Source organism: Lactuca virosa, chromosome 9 (genome assembly GCF_052849685.1).
Source record: "Lactuca virosa cultivar CGN04683 chromosome 9, Lactuca_virosa_CGN04683_v6, whole genome shotgun sequence".
NCBI lineage: Eukaryota > Viridiplantae > Streptophyta > Magnoliopsida > Asterales > Asteraceae > Lactuca > Lactuca virosa.
Genome location: NC_136434.1, coordinates 203,987,776 through 204,007,326, shown reverse-complemented (window position 1 = coordinate 204,007,326; position 19,551 = coordinate 203,987,776). Strand labels below are relative to the sequence as shown.

General features: G+C 38.0%; 1 protein-coding gene across 1 annotated transcript; it reads right to left on the bottom strand.

The window, feature by feature from the left end:
- Positions 1-3,148: 3,148 nt before the first annotated feature.
- On the bottom strand, positions 3,149-5,521 carry LOC145140213 (uncharacterized). Its single transcript, XM_079073780.1, has one exon. It carries the CDS (start codon positions 5,519-5,521, stop codon positions 3,149-3,151), a length of 2,373 nt encoding a protein of 790 aa, XP_078929906.1.
- Between the last annotated feature and the right edge of the window lie 14,030 nt (positions 5,522-19,551).

Here is a 19,551-nt window from a genome sequence, read left to right as displayed (position 1 = left end):
TCTTGAGTTTAATTCTTTTTGTGATCAAAACATAGTCAAACGCCACCTTACCATCCCATACCCTCCAGAACAAAACGGAATTGTGGAACGAAGAAACAGAACATTTATGGACATGACATGAAGTATAATTAAGGCAATGCATGCTCCAACTATTTATGGGGAGAAACGGTAAATCACTCTACAAATCTAACAAATCTACAAATCCAAACAACTCCATACGAAAAGTTGTATATAAGAAAACCGAATTTAGAAAATGTTCGTATATTTGGGTGTCTAGCACATGATAAAGTTGAACCATTTAATCTAAAGAAGTTGGATCCAAGATCAAGACCACTAGTGCATGTTGGTTCCGAACCGGGTACGAAAGCTTATCGATTATTTAACCCGACGACATAAAAAATAATCGTGAGTCGAGACGTTATTTTTGATGAAACCAAAGGGTGGGATTGGATTAAAGAAGCATGTACCAACGATGAAGAACCAGGCTCATTCATAATACCATGAGACTACCCAGAAGACGAGACGAACAACAATAAAGGAAACGACGTAAACAACGATCCAATTGAACCGATTGAATCAGATCACGAGTTTGAAGATGGAGCGGAAGTACAAGATAATGAACAAACAAGTCCGATCAACAATAGTGTTCAACAAGGATCTGTAAACCAAAGGCCCTCGAGAACAAGAATACCTCCAAGACGATTTCAATATTATAAGCTTGATCTTGATAATCTCGAAGAACTTCTCCTAATAACCAATGACGAGCCAACATCGGTTGAAGAGGCGAAGAGAGAACTGGAGTGGGTCAAATCCATGAATGCGGAAATCAATTCGATAAACAAAAATAATACTTGGACTCTCTTGAACAAGCCTATGGGGGTGAAGCCAATTGGACTCAAGTAGGTGTTCAAATTGAAGAAAAATGCAAACGGCACCATTAAATCATTAATAAATACAAGACAAGATTAGTTGCTAAAGGTTACGTGCAACAACCCGATATTGATTTTTCAAGAAGTATTTGTTTCGGTAGCTCGAATCGAAACCATCCGATTTCTTATAGCCTTAGCTGCTACTCATGGGTGGGAGCTTCACCACTTAGATGTTAAAACGACATTCTTACATGGAGAATAGAAGGAAACTGTTTACGTATCACAACCGGAAGGCTATATAAAGAAAGGCAGCGAGCATAAAGTGTATCGCCTTATGAAAGCACTATATGGTCTAAGACAAGCACCTCGAGCATAAAACACAAAGCTTGACGGGATTTTGAAGAGTATGAAATTTCAAAAGTGCATGAAAGAACCATCGGTGTACCGGAAAAGTGAAGGATCTAACTTGCTAATTTTAGCAATTTATGTTGATGATTTATTTGTCACAGGTACAAGTTTGAGCATGATTGAAAGGTTCAATATGGAGATGTCAAAGAATTTTGAAATGTCGGATCTTGGAAAATTGACTTACTACCTTGGCATTGAAATGTCGGATCTTGCTAATTTTAGCAATTTATGTTGATGATTTATTTGTCACAGGTACAAGTTTGAGCATGATTGAAAGGTTCAATATGGAGATGTCAAAGAATTTTGAAATGTCGGATCTTGGAAAATTGACTTACTACCTTGGCATTGAAGTGAAACAAGAAGAATCGGGGATTACTATAAACCAAGAAGCGTATGCTCAACACATTCTAAAAGAGTCGGTTTACATGATTGTAATCCGACCCACATTCCAATGGATCCGGGAAATAAATTGTCAAAGGCCGAAGATGAACTCGAAATCGACCCAACACAATATCGAAAGGTGGTAGGATGACTTAGATATCTCTTGCAAACAAGACCCGATATGGTATATGCGGTTGGAGTTGTTAGCCGATACATGCAAAGTCGAAGAGAATCACATGGTGTTGCAATCAAGCATATCCTACGGTACTTACGAGGAACAATGGGATACAGTATCAAGTACGAGAGGATGGGACAAAACCGACTCATTGGTTATGGTGATAGTAGTCACAATGTTGACCCGAATGACGGAAAAGGCACAAAGTTAATGGTGGCCATGGCGACCGCATGCCAAGCAATATGGCTTCAAGATTTGCTCGGAGAAATCATGAACAAAGCGCAAGAGAAAGTGGTTCTTAGAGTTGATAACAATTCGGCTATCAAACTAACGAAGAATCTCGTTTTTCATGGAAGGAGTAAACACATTCACACGAGGTTTCACTTTATTCGTAATTGTGTTGAAAACGAAAAAGTGGAGGTGGAGTACATTCCCGATGAGGAACAAAAGGCGGACATTCTTACCAAACCATTAGCTCAAACCAAGTTCAAGGAAATGCAATTGATCGGGATTGAAGACGCCTCTAGAAGAACTTAGAGATTCATGGATGATTGTTAGAATCCTAAGTTTGAGGATCAAGCAATCCAATTTAGGCAATCTAGTTTTAGGAAACTATTTTACAAGTCAGTTCTTAATTTCCTAATTACAATCTAATACAAGTCACAATCTAATACAAGTCAGTCATTAGATCTATATATACATATCTTAATCAAGTTTTAGGATTAAGAATTCATAATTGTAACACAAAGGTTTTGAGTGATTTTCCTTTTAATCAAAGAGTTTGTTTGATTAATTGTGTCTCAATTTTATCTTGAATGTGACTATGTTGACGGAGAAAACGAAGACAGTGCCACTGAATTAGCTTTGGCAATTTCTATATGTACCTCCAATGTTGTGTACCCCCTACATGTGAGTGTAATAGTGTTTGTGCACCCCTACTGATGTGACAATGTATGTGAGTGAAGGAGGGTATTTATAACACAACCCTTAGCTTTCCATTGGATTCAAAACAGGGAGTCTAGACAAAGGACATTGTTAGTTTAATCATTGCCGCCAAGCTGATTCGATGAAGAGCTTTACAAATGCAATTATTTGTCTTTCAACAGCATCACTGTCAGTTTTTATAATTACCTTTACATAAGTAAATTATCGTAAATTATCGACTACATTAATGAGTATATAGTAAGCAGATGATGCAAGAAAATACAAATTTAGGCATTGATTTGTGGGACTGAAAAATTTTATTCTCTATTACTACTTCCGAAAAAAATAACTATTACAAACACTAAAACTTTGCGTCGTAATCATTAACAAATTACTCATTGTTTACTACAGACACCATTTCATACTCAACAGACTCCTGGAATCTCTTTGGAAGCATAAATCGACCACCAAAACGTTGCTGCAAGAATGCGATAACTGCAAACACAAAACCTCCACAAGCAATGGACACATCCCAAGAAGTTGAGTAGAAATCTGCTCTTGGATTTGCATATAAATAGAACCGATCAAACTGGCGACTGATGTTCTTTTGTCCCCTATAAAGATCATACGCATGAGGTAGTAATCGAACAAAAGTGTTCCCTATGTAAAACAAATAAGACAAAGCATTCCCTTTTGAAATCTGAAAAATGTTAAGTACGATTTGTGGAAACAAGAATCCATCTAGTGTTAACCCAGCATAAGACCTCAAATCACCCCAGATTGATCGATTACTTGAGATAATGTAATCATTGTCAATCCACTTCGCTAGCAACATGATCAATCCACCAATTATATAAATCGGTAAACAGATTACAATACTCCGTATCTCATGATTCCAATTTTTCTGTTCGTCATTCCCAGGTTTTGAATTCCATGTCAATTGGAGGAGACGGAATTGCAAAATGAAAGCTACCATTGTCACTATCCTCACAATCACTTCATTCACTTCAAGCAATCCACCACTACCCCCGAGTGGAATGTTTTGAGGGTAACGAGTGTTTGAAAACATTGCCTCGAAATTCAACACTAAAGGAACCATGTACCCAAGTGTAAGAATCACCATCATCAAAATCGAAATCAATGGAATCAATTCTGGATTCTTTTTGACATGAAAGAGTTGTAGCACGATAAATAAACACGAAAGTGTCACTGAAATCAAGTCCATGATGATTTCCAAATCCATTCTCCATATCGATTCTTTCGCTTCAGTTTCAGTGTAAGTGAGAGAAACGATACGTAAAGGATCAAAGTACAATGCATCTGATCTTTCACGTAAACTTTGTATACTTCCTTTAATCAAAAAGCTTCCGTTATTCCGTTCGATACGTGGGAATCGGAATCGCACCATAATCTCACAATCGAAAGATTCATTTCTTGATTCCTTGCTAGATGAATTTAGATTCCTACAACCAATCATACAAAGTCTCCCCGTTTGACTATCGTAAAACCCTTCCGCTGAAATCTCGACTTTACCATTGTTGGTAGAGGATAACAACGGAATCCCGCTTTGCAATTCCGATGAATTAACAAACGGACGGAATGTAATCTCGTAGCTAATGTTCATCGGACCGGTGTAACTGGTGGCGGCTGAGGGTGATGCCGCCTGGAATGGATTAGAATTTGAAGACACCACCGTATGTGAGTTGTAAAACTGATTTCCGACAAATATCGGAACTGCAGAGCCGGTGGAAACCATGTTTCCGTGCTTCACAGACATGTCGAAAGTCATATCCCAATTATACCCTGATGGGTATGCAATCGATCCCCAATTAGGAATCTTTCTTCCAGGACAAATCCGTCTTAATTTCTCCAATTTTGTAAACTCATACTTCGATCCATAATGATCGAAACTATGATCAAAGCTTTGAAACTTGATTGGTTCAAAGTACCCGACATCATCCGCTTTCTTGGTTGACCAAATTTGACCTTCGGTGGTATGTGTGTTCATGATTGACCGAACTTCAGGGAAATATAAGGTCAGCCTGACTGAACAATCTCCGACATGAGCACTTCCTAAAGGATCAGTTTGATTCAAGATATGGCAAGCTAGTATGCAAAGCTCGTTGTTTGTTCCATTCCATGTTCCATCTCCAATTAACGTTATATTTGGATTAAAAGATTGATCATAACGACTATTCCTTCTATCTTGAAATTCCACTAAAAAACGTAACTTTTTTTCATGTGGTGAACATTGAATCGCATATAACGATAAAAAAGAAGGCGAAAATGGAAAGGAAAGTGGGTGCCCAGTATCTTGATTCTCCAACTTGTAAGTCTTGAATTGATTTGTAAAAATCGAACATAAGTCTAAAGATTGCATACTAGCTACCGAATGTTCTTGAGTGAAATTACCGTTTTGCCCATTACACTCTTCGTTAGAAACCAACGAGTAGTTGTATTTGAACTGAGCTACACGAGGGAACCCGATCATCGAAATCGGCTCGAAGTAATCAGAATCTTGAACGGAAGCCAAACTCTCCAAGATTCCACTGACTAAACTATTATTCAAATTTATAAACCTGGCGAAATTAAGTTTAAGAACAGCATCAAGTTTAAGAGGTTTACCCTTTTTGGAAAACCAATGAGCGGATCCCACCATACAAAGCTTGTTAGTGGAAACTGACCAAAACCCATCTAAGTTAAACACCAATGGACGATAAAATCGTGAATAATTAGATTGGAAAACGTATATATTTGACGACATGAATCTTAGTTGGGCTTGGATTTTGTATGTGTCGAAGGTTTGAGTTCTAAAGAGGTTGTTTGTGGGTGTAAAAAGGATGGATCTTTGTGAGGGGGAATCAGGGCCAAGAATGTTTTGACCACCGGTGTAATGACTGGTTACGGGTTCGAGAAACGGGTATCGGGTGAATATGTTGGTGGTCGGAATGGCTTCGGGAGCAAAGGAATTACAGTGATCGGAATAGGAGATTGTTTGAGTTGAGGAAATGACTGTTGGAATGAGGATGAAGGTTAGGATGAAGATGGCGATGAAGGAATTGGATGGAAAGAGTGAAGGATTCATGGCTGGAATGGAATGGGAGATGGGGGGTTTGGTTGATGGTTGACTTGGTTTTGATCTTATAATGTGATTTTTAACTTTTTATAATGGGTTTAATTGTTTAATATATTGTGGTGACACCTTCCAAGAAACTAACATTGGTTTTGACGGGGTTAGTTAAAATTGTAAAAAAGAAATTATCCACAATACTTATGCGAAATGTCCTCATCATATATATATATATATATATATATATATATATATATATATATATATATATATATATATATATATATATTCTTTTAGGATTATTGGATATTTTTGATGGATTTTTGTGGAATTCTTGTTTACTCTTGTTTTTTTGTGTTGTTCATCTACGATATAACAAATGTGAAATTTGTACAAATTCTTTTTGGAAATCAGAATTTTAGAAAAAAAATTAGAAAAAGATGTGAAGGTTTAAAAATCAAAATCAAGATAAAATTTTGGATTTTGCTTGTTTTCGTGAGTTGTAATTGATGCTTCATTTTTAGGGTCTTGATTCCTGTAATATTGTAAATTATTAATAAAACCAAATGATGAATTTAATGAACTTGATATTCAAATACCATTTGTACAACTTGAGTATATTTTTTCTAATTTGTTTTCTTAGTATACATCTTACATATTCAATAAGAGCTAAATACATAAATTAATAACTTAGTTCAGGTCAATTTACAATTTAAACGGTATAACGTTTATTTATTTGCTTTTGTTAGTATATTTATGCAATGTATTATATGTTTAGGCCTATATATTAGCCCATGTTTTATATAGCATAGTTATGGCCACCTATTGTCCATCAAATGGGTTTCTTAGGCCACCTTCACATCATCGACAGAAACCCACATAAGGCCCATGTGTAAATGGGTCATTCATATACTACTAGACAATCAAATGATAACCATATCCCTTCTCCTTGGGCCTGGTTTAATTCGGATCAACTCAACTTACTTCCTTAAATGTTCGGCACTATATCTCTCTAAGATCCATACCCGGTTGAATGAATTATGGACACCCGTGCCACAGACCATGTACACACAAACTCCCTAATAAATAATTTTTTTTTTAGTTTGTCACACTTTTATTGATTTGGTCACATATTATTTTGTGGTTATTTTCAATTAAATTTTTTCCATATAACATTTTATGGTTGTTTCATTTTTATTAAATGTATTAATTGCAATAAATTCTCTCTAATAAATAATGAACTTTTTGTCACTTGTCACACTCCTACTCATTTGACCACATGTCATTTTTTGGTTATTTTCAATTAAAATTTTTCCACATGACATTTTGTGGTTGTTTCATTTTTATTAAATGTATTAATTGCAATAAATATAATAATAAAGACATTTCAATTTCATTAATTGACTTTCCTTCTAATTTTAAAACTTCTAAATTAAAGCCCATTAGTTTTCTTTGTTTATTTATCTAAATTATTTGTTTAAACTTAAAAGAGAAAAAACACTTTAATTTTAATAATTCAATATATATATATATATATATATATATATATATATATATATATATATATATATATATATATATATATATATATATATATATATATATTATAAATTCAACTTCTCAAATGTTTATAATTTTATATATAGTTTTTTTTAAATGAACTCATCTAATATATGAGTCTTACACCTAGTACTTATATAAGGGATAATGACATCAGAAGGTAACCAATCATACCCTTTGTATATATTTGGTCACTTATTTTTTTTCGTGCACTATTAACCATTAAACTTGTTTTTTTGTTTAAAATATATCATTATGACCGGTAATAGAGGGTTTTTCCGGTTTTCGGCGTCTTTTCCGGCCAAGTATGATTTTTCCGGTCACCTTCTCCGGCCAAAATAGAATTTCCGGCGAGATGGGTTCTCGACACATTTTTTAGATTTGTTGTTTCACTCTTTCCCTCTCTTTCTTATCTTTCGTCTATTCTCTAAAACAAACCCATAAATCAAGGTTTAGATACATAATCACAGATCTAGAAATCAAATTCGAAAAAATGGTATTCTTGAGCAAAAAAACCTTTGAACTTCAAATCTGAAAGATGATCCCACGATTTTTTCCTTCAAATTTGTAATCTTGAAATCAATTTCTTCCTTCAGGTTCGCATTCTGAAAATTGAAAACCCTAGGATTGTGTATCTTGTTCTTGGATCGAAAATCTTGAAATCGGTTTGCATTCCTAAAAATTGAAAACCCGAAGCTGCCATGGAAAACCCGATTCTCAAAGATGGTGAACAACTATGGAAAATCTGGAAATCGGTTTGCATTCCTGAAAATTGAAAACATGATTCTCAAAGATAATGAACAACTTGAACTCGAAGCTGCCATGGAAGTTGTTTGAAGAACATGAAGCAAAAACGAAACCAAGATGATGAATTAAGCATTTCAACTTCAGATTTGCACTCCTGTCAACGACCCTTCTCCTGCAAAACGAAACCAAAACGAACTCATTTCAAGGTTTTAACTTCATTTATGCATATTATCGATTTGTAGATATGGAAAATCAAGAAGATGAAAAATCGAGCATTGGAAGCAAAAAGATGATGAATCGAGCATTTCAACTTCAGAAATGTGTATGTGTTTATGCTTCAAATCTTAGAACCCAAAGAAGTCTAGAAACAAAAAAGTATCCTTCAAGAACTTCATTCGCCGGAAAAAAGTATGTTTTGCCGGAGAAGATGACCGGAAAATTCATAGATTGCCGGAAACCAGAAAAACCTTCTATTACCAATTATAATGGTATGTTCTAAACAAAAAAACAAGTTTAAGGGTTAACAGAGCACAAAAAATAGTTAAGTGACCAAATATATACAAAAGATGTAGTTGGTTACCCTCTCAAGTCATTATCCCACTTATATAAATATAACTCTAATGTTATCCTAGTTGGAGACGGGTCCTCATTTCATGTAATATCGAATGAACACATAATTTCCTATCCACAATTCTCACCGCCCACTCTATTTAAATAATGTTCTTATCTCACCCACAATCATTAAAAATCTTATTTATGTTCATAAGTTTACTTGTCAAAACAAATGTACCATTGAAAATGCTTCTCGACAACCCACAATCATTAAAAATCTTATTTACCGTCAAGGATTTTAGGACTCGACAACCCCTTATCTGTCATGGAAGTGATGGTCCACTCTATCTAATCATCCCACCTCTACCTCAAGCCTATGTCTACACTAGTCTTTCTTTTTGGAACCAACGTCTTGATCCCCATGACAATAAACATCATGATCACCATGACAATAAATTCTTAATTTCCAGTAATTCAATTTTGTAACATCCATAAAATTCATGAAAATTTTAAACTTTTAAAACCATCCCAAAAATCATCATTGTTTACAATTTAGTTTTCAAAACATGTTTAATATCATAGTTTTCCCAAGATCATAAATCAAAACACGAGGAGGTGCACGATCACGCATTCGCCTTCTTGCGATCATCTGAGGTACGTGAAACATAACCCAAACTGTAATCCCAAAGCTTAGCGAGTTCCCCCCAAAATACCAGCACAACACAAAAACAGAATAATAACAATGATCAACATGCATACAGGGCCTTCAGTTTGACTGGAACGCCCCACCGGCCTACAGTCTACCTGGTACGCTCACAGAACCTTTAGCATGACTGGTATGCCACACCAGGCCTTCAGCCCATCTGGACCGTTCTCCGGGCCTTCGGCCCGACTGGTACGCCCCACTGGCCTTCATTCTCTCCAGGACGCCCTGAGTCTGTTGGTCTTCTGCACAAAGCAGGTCCGCCTCAACCCAACCACACATACACTATGTCGACACACACACACACATACACACACACACACACACATATATATATATATATATATATATATATATATATATATATATATATATATATATAACAAATAATCATACAATTAACCATCCAATAACAAACAGACATATATTACAGATCACTAAGCATAACATCATCCTATCTATCAGGATACAGATCTAACATATCACTACATTAATCAATCAAACGATAAACATTATAACCATCCAAAAGGGCCGGCCCTAGTGCCTTCGACCCAAAAGTACAGTGAGGAACACTCACCTCACACTGTTGAATCCCGCAGATAAATTTTTGGCTGCTAGCTGACCGATCCCTGAACTATCAAAACAACACCCAATCAACATTTGAGTTCCATAACCATAAATCCATACTTGGGCTAAAAAGACCATTTTACCCCTAACATAGCCTTGTCAATCTATAAGACTCAAAGGCCAAATAATCAACTAAGGCCCAAATATGGCCCAATTTTCCAAATTGGGCCCAAACCCCTTACATGAGCCTCACCCTAAAGCCCAACCATTCTTCCTAGTCCAAAACACTTGTACTTAGATGGCCCATGAATAACTCAAACACCCAAGCCCAAAAGAAAGCCCAAACTTGAGGCCAAAAATGCAAAAATCTCATATGACTGAGTACGCCCCGCGTACTCAGTGGGTACGCTAAGAGTACGCCCAAGAAACCCAGTATGCCCCGCGTACTGACCCTGAACACATCCAACCTAGAAACATCTTAATCCCTTAAGCCAAGACATCTAAAACCTTAGAATAGCTAAATATAAGTGACTTGATTCATAAAGTCGAAGGCTTTATACCTTTGCATGGCTTAATGAAGCCAAACACCAAAGATGAACTCCAAAGGTCAAATCACTCCAAAATGTCTTAAAGACTTCTTAATACCTTAAGACCTTAGTCCAAACTTTCAGATCTGATTCAAAAGGACTTCTTAAGTCATAAAGTTCCTGACTTTATGACTTAGCATGACTTAATGGGACCCAAATTACAACCCTAAGTACCAAGTTTCACCAAAAGTATGCCTCACGTACACTTGTGTACACCCCGCATACTCGGTTTCATCCTAAAACCACTAAAACTTCCGAAGGCCATAACTTCTTCATTCTAAGTATGTTTCCGTCGATCCTTATATCCACGAAAAGGCAACGAGAAGCTCTACACTTCTATCAACTCATACATGCCTTAAAAAAATTTCGAACAAAAATCCAAAATCCTTAAAAGCCTGAACTGACACTTACAAAAATACATCTTGGCTCCAAAACACAAACCGAACTTCCTGGATCATCCTAATTGGCCTACCCACACCCAAATGGGTCTAAATCTATTTCCCTCAAAGGCTCTAAGCCTGATGTTACTCGGTCTTCGGGTCACCACCCCGTATTAGGAACGATTCGGAACAGGGCGTTACAACTCTCCCCCAATTAAATTAGATTTCGTCCTCAAAATCATTCCTTACCATCTCCGGCATGACAGAAAACATGTGCAACATGACCATAACCCCGATCATACCACATACTTCCCAAGGCAACCAGAACCATCCCTAGCAGGGATTTCCAACCCGAAGTTGGATGAATCCTTCTCAACATCAAACAATCCCATGCAAAATAACTACGTCTACTCAACCTGGAATCTGAAGTCTCAAATTGGTCTGACTCGCTGACAGACCGCCCATACTGTACCATTGCTAATTCCATTCTACTTGTCCCCCAAAAGACTACTTAACTTCTGATTACCATAAATTCCCACTAGAAAACATATTCACAGACCAAACGTTGCTGCCGACAACCTTTCACTTCGCCCAAGGGACAAATATTCCTTCGAGGGTAAAGGTCATCCCGTTGACAACCATTTCCTAGGAATAACGAACAACATGAGACAAACTGGGAGATAAACCTTCTAGTGTCGAACAAGACATTGCTTCCTTAAACTCCCGAATCAATATATCATTGCTGAAAATTCCGAAACCCCAAACTTATCTGACACTTACACAAATAGAACCAAACCAAACCACAACCACACGAATCTGATCTGCCATCCAAACTGAAACCATCCTTTAACCCTAAAACTTCAATGGATATCCTTAGCATACATATTCCTTAATTCATACATTACTAAAATGAAAACCTTGCACATAAACACCTGTGATTCCCAACGCGAGTTCCCACCACGAACTATCTCGGTATTTAATCCCTAACTCAAGATCCAAGGACCTACACTTGCATTTTACTCGAAATTTTCTGATTACTGCAACCCCTTACTAAACTTGGATACAAAGATTTTCCCCCAACCATCGCTGAGACTACCAGTCTCACCCCTGATCCAGACACCATGTCCACAAGAACTCGAAAGACAAAGATAACCCAACCCAAACATCCCTTTGCGCCACTTAATGTCCACACACTCAATCATGCAACCCATGATCCAAGAACCTGACCTTACAATCTTTACCAAGTCCTACCTAAAATGTCGTAAACACACCGACTCACCCACAGGTCCCATCCACCTAAAGATACACAAGTCCGACTCCGCCTCGGTCCATTGGTCCTCAACTTGAAACAGAGAAATGATCTCCAACAATCCTGCTTGTCGTGCCCATGGCACGAACCGACCCCCTTTTATACTCATGGCCTCCTTAAACGATTGCCTCCCTTAAACTGGGAGGTGAAACTTACAGTAGTTCCACACCCGAGTCGGCTCCCGAAGATTCTGATCGATTCTCCCCCACTTAAATTTTCTGAAACTCTCCCATCCCATAAATTTTGTTGGGTTCCCAACCCATCTCATCCTTACGAACCGGCTACAACCTGCGTCTACCAATAAGAGCGTTCCATTACTAGCCGATCTTGATGATTGTCCAACTCTTGAATTCCCGAAAAATGCTCCCCGAAATCCTAGCAAGTCTGCTAATCTCGATCATTTCTCAGGATACTGCACCAAATCCTTAAGCCCCTAACACTGGAAACTAAAACCATAACCCTTGCTCTGAATTGGTAAATCTTTACCCTAACTTATCATCCTCGAATGAATCCTTGAATTCTAACCATCTACAATCCATGGTGGTAATAAAATTCCCTAACACTTCCAATGACCTAACGACTCATGCGAATGACACCACCATCTCCTTGTTATCGCTCCTTCCCTAGCAACGATAGTGATTGAACCCAAAGGTTCTCTCATGGACAACTGCCGCTGCCGGTCCTACCTGAACGAATGATATCACGCCCGAACTCTGACTTCGCTGATGAACTATTCCTGCTACTTTGACCATAGATCTTCCAATCCATACCCCTAAACTGGACCCACCAAAGGAACCAAAACAAACTGTTGAACCACTAAACCACACCCAGCAAAATACGACCCACCCATAACTCTTGGCATGCAAAAAGGACATGAGAAGATTCACAATACATCAATCAGGCAAAACAGAGAACTAACCCAAAGATACCACTTACCCATACCCAACAAGATTCCAAGGCAAATATAATACCGAACAAGCACAATTTAACCATAATATCATTGCAGAGTTGGGATTCAAATTACATACCAGAGATTTCTTGCGGCTCGACTTTGACCTCTTGAGGAACGATGAGAGTTGGAACCTCGACTCCCTCTGTCCCCAAAGCAGGATAGCGGGACCAGAAATGATCTGGCTGGTGATAGTGAAAGCATATCTGATCCTTCTAACAATCCCGTTGCACATCCCCTCTTTCCCCACACTTGTAACACTTAAACTTGTGACAAGCAAAACCGTGAGTTCCCCCACACTTGCCACACACCTCACGATTATCCTAACTTCCAGTACCCATGTTAGCAACCTCAGAATCATCGCCCTCTGCTGAGAGAGCTCTTTTCCTCTTCCCTACTTGTGTCCCCACAACCAGATCTCCCCCAGTAGCCATCCCATTAGCAACACCTCTCACAGACTGCAAAGCTGCAGTTTTCTCCTCAAGCCTGGTAATAACCCTGCTAGTGATCCGATCCACGACACCGGGCAATTCTTCTTGCAAAATCTGAAAAATCTCCACGACAATCACCTCCCGTATTTGATCAACAGACAACACTGGCCTATCCTAGCCACTAGCTCCCGATCCTGATCCGGATCCCGCCTCCAATCGTCTCGTCATCACCATACTGAACATAACCAGGGAGATATCAGATGAAACGTATATCATACCAGGGAGCCAAATCCCAACAAAGCCCTAGGGGTCGTGACTCCCCTGACACGTTTATGGGTTCTGTGCTTTCAGTAGTACGGGCCCATACTACCTTCCACACCTACCCATTTTTGTCTCAAGGATCATCACAACAACCCTAACAATACATACTAGCATACGCACATAAGAAATCCTCACATCCTAGAGGAAGACTACACATCTCGACACTGGCCGGCTAATCCCACACAACTCATCCTACCACTAACTGCCACATGACCCTCCATTGGTGCCAGATAACTATTGCAAGAATACAATCACATGCCGCACAGATTAAACAATCTTAGACTAAAAGATTCAATCCTACAACGGTTGCACTCAGATAAGAGCTGCACAGCAGGACCAAATCCCTTATCCTAAGATTATTTAACCCATGTAGCATATGACTTAGCGTATTCACCCAATAGTCAGTTCACGCACGAAAGAGTCATACAACAATCAATCAAGTACTCTACAAGAGATAAGGCATCATATATCAGGCAATTCTATCATGCAATTCCAGAAGATCCCTATCCTGTTAGTAGCATGCTATTCTAACATATCATAACATAATCTTAAATAATTGTGTGGTAATTTGGGGTCAACTCATTGGCTACGGCTGATCATACACATCGCATCCTCCTTGATTATTTTGAAAACTATTCGTAAATTGTTTGAAAAATCTTTTTCCTTAGTTTAAGACTGGATTAACACGAGTGTTCCTCCAATTCACTCAAACCAAGGCTCTGATACCAACTTGTAACATCCATAAAACTCATGAAAACTTTAAACTTATAAAAACCATCCAACAAATCATCATTGTTTACAATTTAGTTTTCAAAACATGTTTAATATCATAGTTTTCCCCAGATCATAAATCAAAACATGAGGAGATGCACGATCACACCTTCGCCTTCCCGCGATCATCTATGGTACCTATAACATAACCCAAACTGTAAGCCCAAAGCTTAGTGAGTTTCCCCCAAAATACCATCACAACACAAAACCATAATAATAATAATGATCAGCATGCATACAGAGCCTTCATTCTGATTAGAACGTCCCATCGGCCTACAGTCTACCTGGTGTAACGACCGTGTTTCTGGGCTAAACATTAGTATAGTGATGTAATAATTAGGGTTAACTATTGTAACTCATTTTGAAGTAATAAAGATGAATTATATGAGTATTAGGTGAATTATGTGAATTTATGTGCTTTATACTTATTTATAAATATATAATAAATAAAGGATAAAAATAAGCGTCAAAATTGATGTGTTAGTTAAACCCGATATCTATACATAAAGTGGTAATGGTCGTGACAAGGATTCCGAACATATAAATAACGCCGAAATCCGAGTCATAACGAAGAAGTTATGGTCTGTCGAAGTTTCGCGACAAAACCGACACGACGATGTGTGACGTAAATAGTGAATTTACGATAGAGGACTTCTTAGCCTTAGCAATCTAAACAAAAGTCGTAGTATACATTAAACCGAGAGCGTGCATAAAAAGAACTCCCAAATCTGACTTCGTATGAGGAGGTTATGATTTTTCTAAGATTTGGCATAGCAGTGCACAACCCGGAATTCGAATTTTAGATCGAGCGGTTTTTGGCCAACGCGACCTAAATGATAATTGAATATCTCATTAATAGGGATTCAACGACAAAAAGACAGATGAAAATGGAGTCCGTATGTAGAAGTTATGAATTTTACGCAACCATTTAACAATATAATCTTCTCATACTGTTAAATTTTAAATCGGTCGAGAATTAGCTGACGGAGTCAAAAGTAAAGTTGTAGATATTGTTTTTACCTACGCGTGGATATAAAGAACATCAAAAACAAAGATCGTATGCAAAAGTTATAAATTTTCAAAGATTGGCTGTTTTACCTGTTGTGTTCGGCACCACGTGTCAGCACCAGGCTTTGCCTTGGAGCCTAAGCAAGCTCACGACGTGAGCACTAAAAACTTATGATGTGAGAGGGCTCCTGACAGCCTATAAATAGAAATGTAATCCCTCTTCATTCCTCACACCTTACCCATTCTTCCTTCACTATATACACTCTCTAATACCCCCTAAACCCCCTAAAAAACCTACGGAACCCCCTAGCACGAGAAGGAAGCCCGGAGCTCCTGAAGGCTCCAAGAAGAAGATCTTTTGGCTCAGAAGCTCTGCTTCAGTGAAGCCCGGTTTTGAGAACAACCCGTTGTAAGTGAGATACGCCTACCCTACCTTAAGTATAACTTATGTTTAAATATTGTAATGTTATTAGGACCTTATAATAAATGTTTGAGCTATTATTATGAGTTATATAGGTGTCGTTATAATATATTTTAAACCACTCGCGGTATCGGGAATCCGATTTGAAGGGCCGCTTGGGTTGCTGGATTTCAGAAGTGTTATATGCCAAAATGATCATGCCCTCCGGTGTTTCATGTCTGGCCCCTGTCTGTACATAGTGGGTGAAGAGTATTGTTTAACGCTTATATAATAGTAATAATAGCTAGACTATTAATTAGTCTCGGTGAATATTAGACTAAACTCTAGTGGTAATGATACTAGGTTTTGTCAAAGATTATTGTTTTACACATAGATATGAAGTATTTTATATAAATTATGTGCTATGTGTGCATATTGTCTGAATACTTGCTGTCTATGCTGCATGAAAGATTTTATACATGTTTTAAATGATTTAAACTGTATATGTATTTTATATCTACAAAATATGTTGGGTAAAACATGGGTAGATGTAATAGTTGGGTGTGATGAAATAAAATGATGAGAGGCCTCGATGTTGTTGTTGATCCAGTCATCTAGCGGAGTATAGATGCCGACCACAGACTCTTCTAGACAGTCCAGTAGAACGCTAGCAGGCTCGCAACCTGTAGGTGTTTGTGAACGATGTGTTCACCGGTGTACTCCATACCCCTCATGGTTGCCTTAAGGACATTATTTGCTGAGGAACCCCCTTGGTAATAGTGTCCATCCCGATGATGATCCTTAGGTTAGGTCCCTTATGATAGGTGTTTTAAGGGACGTAAAGTGAGGATAACGGGAATGGGTAATCAGGTTATTGTTGGCTGATGAAATTAATAAACTTATTTATTGTGGGTTGAAAACCATATGTGCTCACCCAGGCTCCCAAGCCTGATCCACTCAGTTTCTTGTATTACAGGTAGTGACACGCGAGCATAGATGTGATGTTTGGGATGAGGGATTACGGATTATAGGCCTGTAGATATGAATAAATGTTGTAAGGCTTATATTGTACTGTTTATGCTTTTGATCAGTATCGAACATGACATCCCGAGGCTTTTAATGAAATACATTTCTTCGGAAATGCTTTGATAAATCTTTCTCATATTTTATTTTGGGAACAAATTATGCAACACTTTTATTTAAAATGTTACTCTGATTTTCAAACAAAGCATAAACAAAATCGGTCTTTTCTGGCCGTGAAAATGGGGATGTCACACCTGGTATGTTCACAGAACCTTCAGCATGACCGGTACGCCACACTGGGCCTTCAGCCCATCTGGAACATTTTCCGGGCCTTCGGCCTGACTGGTACGCCACACTGGCCTTCAGTCTATCCGGGATGCCCTGGGTCTGTTGGCCTTCAGCACAAAGCAGGTATGACTCAACCCAACCACACATCCACTGTATCGACATACACACACACACACATATATATACATATATATATATATATGTATATATATATATATATATATATATATATATATATATATATATATATATATATATAACAGATAATCATACAATTAACCAGCCAATAACAAACAGACAGATCTTACAGATCACCAAGCATAACATAATCTGATCTATCAGGATACAGATCTAACTATCACTACAATACTCAATCAAACGATAAACAGGATAACCATCCAAAAGGGCCGGCCTTGGTGCCTTCAACCCAAAAGTACAGTGAGGAACACTCACCTCGTACTGTTGAATCCCACGGATAAATCTATGGTTGCTGGCTAACCGATCTCTTAATTATCAAAACAATACCCAATCAACATTTGGGTTCCATAACCATAAATCCATACTTGGGGTAAAAAGACCATTTTACCCCTAACCTAGCTTGGTCCAAGACCAAAGCCCAAACTCACAATCTGCAAGACACAAAGGCCAAATTGATCAAGAATTAGTATTGGTCAAGAATTAATTTAGTGATCAAAAGAGACTAATTAAATATATGGGGATTGATTATGTAAATCAATCATTCTTATAGTGTGGGCCAATGATCCGTTAGGATGGGCTAAATGGTTCATGCATAGTCCATGGAGCTTTAACCCATGGCGCCTAAGGGATATGGAAGGTCATGGTGCATTAGGGTTACATGGATGAAACCCTAGAGTTTGAAACAATATATAAAGAAGCCCCTTAAGCCAAAAATCGGTTACCCTATCATTCCTAGAAGAGTGAGTCGATTTTGTGCTAGCTAAACCTATTCTCTAAAAGCCTCCTTTGCATTTGGTGTTTGTAACACATTAGAGGCATTACATTTGAGGTGCTCAAGCTTCCCAAGGCCAAGAACTACACAAGAGGTAAGCTATCTAACTAGTTGTTATGTTCAATTGTATGCTAGTTAAGTTGTATGCTTTGGAAATTTAAAAATACATGTATAATTAGAGAAAACATAGTTCCAAAGCATCTAGGGTTGCATGTGCACCATAGGAGTGTTATAGTGCCTAAAACGCAATAGTAGTATCAGAGACTAGGATTGTTTTCTGTTATATTTGATGCTCACTTGTTTTCAAAGCTGGAAAATCATTTTTTTCTACATTATGACAGATGAATTTGGGAAGAGAAACAAGAGAAGGAAACCTTTGGAATTCCAGGTGGGAGACCGCGTCCTTTTGAAAGTCTCACTCTGGAAGGGCTTGATACGCTTCAGAAAGCGTGGGAAGCTCAATCCAAGATATGTAGGGCCTTTCGAGATTCTCGCTAGAATAGGCCCTGTAGCTTACAAACTCAACCTACCTCGTGAACTAAGTAACATAGATTCTACTTTCCACATCTCGAACTTGAAAAAGTGCCTATCCGACGAGACTCTTGTAATCCCACTCGACGAGATCGAGATCAACAAGAGCCTCAACTTCGTGGAAGAACCTGTAGAGATCACGGACCGAGAGGTCAAGCAAACGAAGCAAAGCTGTATCCCGATAGTGGAGGTTCGCTGGAACGCCAAGCGAGGACCTGAATTCACTTGGGAGCGCGAGGATCAAATGAAACTGAAATATCCTCATCTTTTCGCTTAGTTATTGTAACTTAATTGCTTAAACTCTAATTTCGGGACAAAATTCTCTCTAACGGGGGGATGATGTGACAACCCGAAATTTCTAGCTTGTATAAACGTTCAAATCTATCAAAGTTAGACTCGTGTTACTATCTTTTAGCACTGTTTAGAGTATGTTTGAGCATTCTGAGCTTAGTTCATCAAAGGAATCAATGTTTGGATTTGTCAGTTAAAGTTCCAAACCATCTAGCAAACCGTAAACCTCCTCAAAAGGAGTTTACGGTAAGGACCTTTAAGTTTACGGTCAGGGTGACTGTAAACTCCCTCCTATATATATATATATATATATATATATATATATATATATATATT

Bases quoted from the DNA above. Each gene is read 5' to 3' on its own strand.
- LOC145140213 (XM_079073780.1), bottom strand. From the start codon at position 5,521: ATGTCGTCAAATATATACGTTTTCCAATCTAATTATTCACGATTTTAT.